This window comes from Bufo bufo, chromosome 1, assembly GCF_905171765.1.
Source record: "Bufo bufo chromosome 1, aBufBuf1.1, whole genome shotgun sequence".
Lineage (NCBI taxonomy): Eukaryota > Metazoa > Chordata > Amphibia > Anura > Bufonidae > Bufo > Bufo bufo.
In genome coordinates this window covers 315,964,775-315,972,138 of record NC_053389.1, presented here as the reverse complement: position 1 = coordinate 315,972,138, position 7,364 = coordinate 315,964,775, and the positions used below count along the sequence as shown (strand labels likewise).

Sequence of the window (7,364 nt, the reverse complement as noted above, 5' to 3'; positions counted from 1 at the left end):
AGGTAAAATTAATTTGGGTGGTAAGTTGCATGACCGAGCAATAAAAGGTGAAAGTAGTGTAGGTCAGAAGTGTAAAAAGTGGCCTGGTCTTTCAGGGTGTTTAAGCACTAGGGGCTGAGGTGGTTAAAAGGAGTTGCATTAATGTAAGTTAAAATTAGAATATTGTGAAAAGGTTGAATATTCTAGGCTCAAAGTGTCACACTCTAGTCAGCTTTATCTCAGAAAGTCTTCTATGGGCTAGGGCCTCAAAGAATATCTTTTAATTCAGGAGACTCTCTAGACGCTGATCATGCAATGTATAAAAAGTCAGAAACATCATTTATTCAAAGGCTTGTCCAGACTATGAGCTACTAATTTGGTTGGTGCTGTTTTTGGAAGAAAACAGACATGTTTTTCTAATCGTGGACAACCCCTTAAATACATTATTGTTATGTATAGAATAGTTTTATTACAGATACATTGTAAAAATAATTGTCTGTATTAAAATATATTTAATTAATAATGTAGTATAATAACAATGGGCGGCTCACCTGATTCAGAAAGGAAAAAAAAATTCAGATTGGCATGTGACTTTATTTTTATCATCTTTATTTTGTGTTAACTTATGGATTTGCACTACTAAAAATAAAGAACCACGAATGATACAGCTGAACCAAAGAAAGAGACATCTGTTCTGAAGCCGGCAATCCATAGCACTATAAAGTACAGCATTGTGAGTTTGTAGTACTGCAAGTCACAGCTAACCTTCTGTGTTCGGCTCAAGTGGAATAACACTACAGGTGCAGGGTGGTACACAGCCCCTGACGAGGCCGCAGATGTGTTTCGTCAATACTGCAAACCATGAAGCAGAGAACCGAGAGTGCACGACACAGCGGTAACTAAAAGCCGCATAAAGATCACATGTGATATTTAGCTCATCCACCTGGCTACCATTCTTTAGCACTGTGTTTTTGTCCTAATGGACCGATGAAGCTAGAGTGATGAGTGTTTGTATTTCTAGCCACCTGATATTTTTTATGTTATTGCAAGTCCAAAACTATTTGACATTATCGACTGTCTAAATACCGCACAATATATCTATACTACTATAAAGCTTTCTTTGGACTATGTATAAGCCATAGATTTGGTGTTTTATCGTTATTTTTTAACTGACATGCTGCATTTATTATTATATATAATTTTTGACACTCTTTATATATATCTGTGGATCCACATTATTTATAGCTGCAGGTCCCGCAGCAAATGTCTGGATTGGAATAGTTAGATGCAATTCTGATAATATCTTTATAATTTTACATTGGTATTCTATGTATATTTATTGTATTTTTAAAAAAAATTTATGTTCATTAAATGTAGTATAGAAATATTTGTTTGGAGCACCTGCTCATTATTATTCAATATAATTAATAATGTAGTTTTGATTTCCTTTATCATGTGATTGCATGTTAGCTGATAATATGATGAATTAAAAGAGTATGCTGAATATTGTAAGTATACTCTTGCAGTTCTTACATTTGTCCTCATGATGTCAGTGTTGGATAAGATGGTAGACAATCTGAATATTCTGTGTGTAGAGCTGGTGATACTTAGAATAACCAGATATTGGAGTTCTTCAAGAAGGAGACCCCTCCTCTTTGAATTTGTATAATTTTCCTCCTATGATTCAGGATCATATATTGCACCTTTCTTTGGATTTTAAAGAACAATACAAGACCTTTCTTCTATAGACATCATGGCATGGCAAGTAATATTTTTGTGCTTTACTTTGTGTTCTGTGGCTGTTTCTAATCCACTTCATTATTCAATTCTAGAGGAAATAAAGATAAATGCCGTAGTTGGGAATTTGGTGAAGGATTTAGGATTGAATACTAATGAATTAGAAATAAGAAAGTTAAGGATTGTCCCCCATGCCAGCAGGAATTATTTCAATGTAAGCATAGAAAATGGCAACTTATATGTCAGTGACAGGATAGATAGGGAAGAGCTTTGTGGATCAGAGCAGAGCTGCTTTATGGAACTTGAGATTCTGGCTGAAAATCCTGTGAATGTTTATCCTGTCAAGGTGGAAATCCAGGATATAAATGACAATTCACCAATATTTTTTCACACTATTTTTGAGCTAGGAATAAGTGAGTCTGCTTCCCCGGGTGCACGTTTTATTCTGGGAAATGCACTTGATCTGGATATCGGGACTAATTCTTTACGAAGTTATACTTTGAGCCAAAATCCACATTTTACCTTAGGGGAAAAAACTGACAGTGAAGGGATAAAACATCCAGAGCTGATCTTGGAGCAAAGCCTTGATCGAGAGAAGCAACAAATATATACTTTAATTCTGACTGCATCTGATGGAGGAAATCCTCAGAAAATTGGAACTGCTGTTATCAAAATCTCAATTCAAGATGTCAATGACAATTATCCAGTATTTAGTCAGGACACCTATAGAATCAATTTAAATGAAAATTCACCAGTAGGTTCCCTTGTTCTTCAACTTAATGCTACTGACAAAGACGAAGGATCCAATGCCAAAGTTATATACTTATTTAGTCATATCCCAGAAAAAGCATATGATGTCTTTATTTTGGACTCTAAATCTGGAATTATTACAACAAAAGGAGAATTGGATTATGAGTTAACAAAAACATACCAGATGACTGTGAAAGCTACAGATGGTGGAGGTCTTGTTGCTAAATGTACTATAATAATACAAATAGAGGATGTCAATGATAATGCACCTGAAATAATGCTTGCTTCACTGACGACACCTATTCCAGAGGATTCTGCACCTGGGACACTTGTTGCATTAATTCATATAAAAGATTTAGACTCTGGGAAAAATGGTGAAGTTTCATGTCAAATATCAGAAACCAGTACATTTATATTAATTCCATCTTCTAACAATTACTACAAACTTGTGACTGCAAGTTACATGGATAGAGAGAAACATTCTACTTATAATATCACCATTATAGCTGAGGATGGAGGCATCCCTCAAATGGTTACTAAGAAGGAAATTTATATAAGCATTTTTGATATAAACGACAATTGTCCACTGTTCGATAAGCCTATCTATGTTGCTTATATTCCAGAACATACTCCTGCTGGAACTTCATTGCACACTGTCCATGCCTCAGACCCAGATGATAATGAGAATGCTCAGATAATTTACTCTATAATAGGCTCAAATATTGACAATATTCCAGTCACATCATATATTTCCATTAATTCAATAAGTGGAGTGATCTATGCCCAGAGGTCATTTGACTATGAACAGTTGCGGGAATTTCAGTTCCAGGTGATGGCTAAAGACAGTGGATCTCCTCCTCTAAGCAGTAATGTCACAATGAGGATATGTATAATTGATAAGAATGATAATGCTCCTAAAATTCTCTACCCATCACCAGAGACTGAGGGATCAGCATTATTTGAGTTTATTCCTCACTCTGCTAAGAAAGGTTATCTAGTCACCAAAGTGATTGCAGTGGACTCTGACTCTGGACACAATGCCTGGCTCTCCTATCACTTTTTACAAGTTCAAGAACCATCTTTATTTACCATTGACCAATATACTGGAGAAATCAGAATTGGAAGAGATCTTCCAGATATGGAATCTTTGAGGCAGAAGATTGTGGTTCTGGTAAAAGATAATGGTGTCCCATCTTTGTCATCTACAGTCACAATAAATATGGTTGTAGCAGAAACCTTTCAGCAGGTTTTACCAGAGATAAAGCACCATCCAAGTAAATCAGAAATTTCTTCTAATGCAACCTTTTACCTTGTAGTCGCCATAGCTCTGATTTCCTTATTGTTCATTATAACAGTATTGATTACAGTTATTTTTAAGTGCCAAAAGTCAAGTATACCTCCTTCTTTTGGAACATATAATAGAAATATGTACCCTCAGTTCACCCTGGGATGTCCTTCTGAGATTAGTGATACAAGTTTACCTTTCCCATTCTCATATGATGTGTGTGTGACTCTGGACTCAAAGCAGAATGAAATTGCTTATCTGAAGCCAATGCAGAATGTCCCCACAGAGAATCTCATAGACACCAGTGATTCTGCTGTTGTTGACGAAAATGTGTCCACTGAACAAGTTGCTCTGGTAAGGTGTACATTTCCATAGGTTGTAAAAGCTATAGAATCTTTTTGTTCAGTATACAGAATGTTTTTTGAGAATGCAAGAAATTTATGATGCTGACAAATTGGGGGATATTTCTGAAAAGTGGTGAAAAGGAAAAGTACCGTAGCTTAGTTGCCCATAAAAGCCCGTCAGATTCTATCTCTTATTTTTCAGAGCTCCTTTGGAAAATAAAAAAAAATTATCTGATCGATTGCTATTGGGACCTAAGCCACTTTTCTTTTTCACCAGTTTTGATAAATTTACTACAACAGGTTTTTTTCCCATCACAACGTGTTATTGCAGCTTAAATTATTTTAAGTGGTCCTGGAAAATTTAATCTAAAATATTATTTGTTAACAACATATTTTTTTCTTTTAAACTTTGTTCATAAATATTTTTCCATGTGCTCATGAAATTTGTTATGACTGTACCGCTTATTAAAGTAGTTATATCCTTTTGAAAACCATTGTTATTAGAGATAAGTGAACCTTTCACGATTCATTTCATGATTTAAAAAAAAAATTGAGGTTAAAAAGCTTTGTTGTCCTCACTGTTTACCTGCTCACTATGCTCAGGTATAAGCAGTGATTACCGTTCCGCTGTCCCCATTTACGTCAACTGCTTCTTATTCACCTTCTTATTCAGTATAGCAAATCAGACAATCTCTTTAAGAATTAGTAATTCCATTTCACCATTTTAGATAAGCTTCAAATGAACAAGAGAAACCTTGAAGTAACAATTACATGAAAGTAGAAGAAAAAGAGACTATCCCAAAAGAAATTTGCCTTAGTTAGTTGACTGGCCTCGTGGGGTACTCTTTGGGGTGATTTGTATCATTAGTGAGACCAAAAATATACATGAGTATTGTATGCCAGGCAACATTACTCTTGGTTTCTATGAAGAGTATATGCAAATCGCCTATCTTAATTTGGCTGGCATGAGAAAAGATTAGCATTCTTTTCTATTTTGGGAGAAAAGCCAATTTGAATATTTTTCCCAGAAAGCCAAAGGTATGCAAATTAGCTTGCCTGACAAAAAAAAGAAAAGAGGGGATATCCTATCTATTGCCAGAAAAATAAAGATATGCGATTTGTATATACTCTTCCTAGAAACCAAGAGTAATGTCGCCTAGTATACAATACTCATGCATATTTTTTAGTCTCCCTTATGATAATGAGCACCCTTTAGCTTGTGTATTCAGAACGAATACCAATTCAGTAGAACCGATTTGCCTATCCTTAACTCTATTGTGATATTCTAGGTCGCCTGTATAGGATCTTCATCTCTTGGCCATACTAGAGAGCAGTTACAAAGAAAATCTTCCTCTAGTGTGCCTGTTTTGTTCTGTATTGCTGTGTGTTGTACTAGGTAGGACTTACATATACATTAGTTAAGCTTGATTTCTTAAGAGAAAAACTCATACTTACACCTTTTCATGGTTCTGTTATTGCTGTGTTTACATGCTGAAGTACATGCTGAGGGGCAGTATAACAACAATGCCTGAGCTCGCCCTCATGAATATTTGTGGGAGTGAATAATCTGACCTTCCCCGCGCCCTGCTCTGCACATCCTAACTTTGCATAAAAAAAACAGTCACATGATTATCTTCTAGCTCACACAGGCAGAAGATTTAAGATCTAAGCTATATGACAGCTATATGTATCTAAGCTCTATGGAAGCTATATGTATCTAAGCTATATGAGAGCTATGTCTATCTAAGCTATATGACAGCTATGTCTATCTAAGCTATATGACGGCTATATGTATCTAAGCTCTATGGCAGCTATATGTATCTAAGCTATATGACAGCTATGTCTATCAAAGCTATATGACGGCTATATCTATCTAAGTTATATGATGGCTATATCTATCTAAGCCACGTGGCAGCTATATGTATCTAAGCTATATGACGGCTATATGTATCTAAGCTATATGACACCTATATGTATCTAAGCTCTATGGCAGCTACATGTATCTAAGCTATATGACAGATGTATGTATCTAAGCTATATGACAGCTATGTCTAAGCTATATGACAGCTACGTCTATCACAATTCATGCGCTTCTTATCTTGTTTGTGTGGTGCCAAATCAATTAGAAGTATAAGTATGTACGTATCATACTGCTTTCATAGTGAGACCAGACACACTAGGTGGTTTCATGAAAGCATCTTCTCAACCCCCTGAGCCATGGTAGAAGAGAGCTTTTTTCACATTACATTGATTTAAATAGCAGACATGACATCACAAAAGGGGTGTTCCTAAAGAAAATACTATTGGCTCCTTAACCTGATAGGAGTGGTTTCAGCAACTTCAACTCTGAGTTCATAGGTATATTTGAAAACTGTAATGTAATCCCCATTTTCCCCCTCCCTTATTGACCTTCTCATACATATGGTTTGCGGCCATCTAGTGGACAAAAATGTGTACTACAGAATTTTCACACCACATTATATAGAGATATAAAGCCCATCTCTCACACTATCTAAGCTATACGATGGCTATATGTATCTAAGCTATATGATGACTATATGTATCTAATCTCTATGGCAGCTATATGTATCTAAGCTATCTGACATCTATATCTATCTAAGCTATTTGACGGCTATATGTATCTAAGCTATATGATGGCTATATGTATCTAAGCTGTATGACACCTATATGCATCTAAGCTCTATGGCAGCTATATGTATCTAAGCTATATGACAGCTGTATGTATCTAAGCTATATGACAGCTATGTGTATCTAAGCTATATGACGGCTATATGTATCTAAGTTATATGACGGCTATATGTATCTAAGTTCTATGACAGCTATATGTATCTAAGCTATATGGCAGCTATGTCTATCTAAGCTACACTCACCTAAAGAATTATTAGGAACACCAGTTCTATTTCTCATTAATGCAATTATCTAGTCAACCAATCAAATGGCAGTTGCTTCAATGCATTTAGAGGTGTGGTCCTGGTCAAGACAATCTCCTGAACTCCAAACTGAATGTCAGAATGGGAAAGAAAGGTGATTTAAGCAATTTTGAGCGTGGCATGGTTGTTGGTGCCAGACGGGCCGGTCTGAGTATTTCACAATCTGCTCAGTTACTGGGATTTTCACGCACAACCATTTCTAGGGTTTACAAAGAAGGGTGTGAAAAGGGAAAAACATCCAGTATGCGGCAGTCCTGTGGGCAAAAATGCCTTGTGGATGCTAGAGGTCAGAGGAGAATGGGCCGACTGATTCAAGCT

The 7,364-nt window shown here is 36.0% G+C and overlaps 1 protein-coding gene across 1 annotated transcript; it reads left to right on the top strand.

Annotated features, from left to right (window-relative positions):
* The first annotated feature begins 1,732 nt into the window (after positions 1–1,732).
* On the top strand, positions 1,733–4,126 carry LOC121008176 (protocadherin gamma-B2-like). The gene has a single exon (XM_040440610.1). The coding sequence runs from the start codon at positions 1,733–1,735 to the stop codon at positions 4,124–4,126; it is 2,394 nt and encodes a 797-aa protein (XP_040296544.1).
* The last annotated feature ends 3,238 nt before the right edge of the window (positions 4,127–7,364 follow it).

Bases quoted from the DNA above. Each gene is read 5' to 3' on its own strand.
- LOC121008176 (XM_040440610.1), top strand. From the start codon at position 1,733: ATGGCATGGCAAGTAATATTTTTGTGCTTTACTTTGTGTTCTGTGGCT.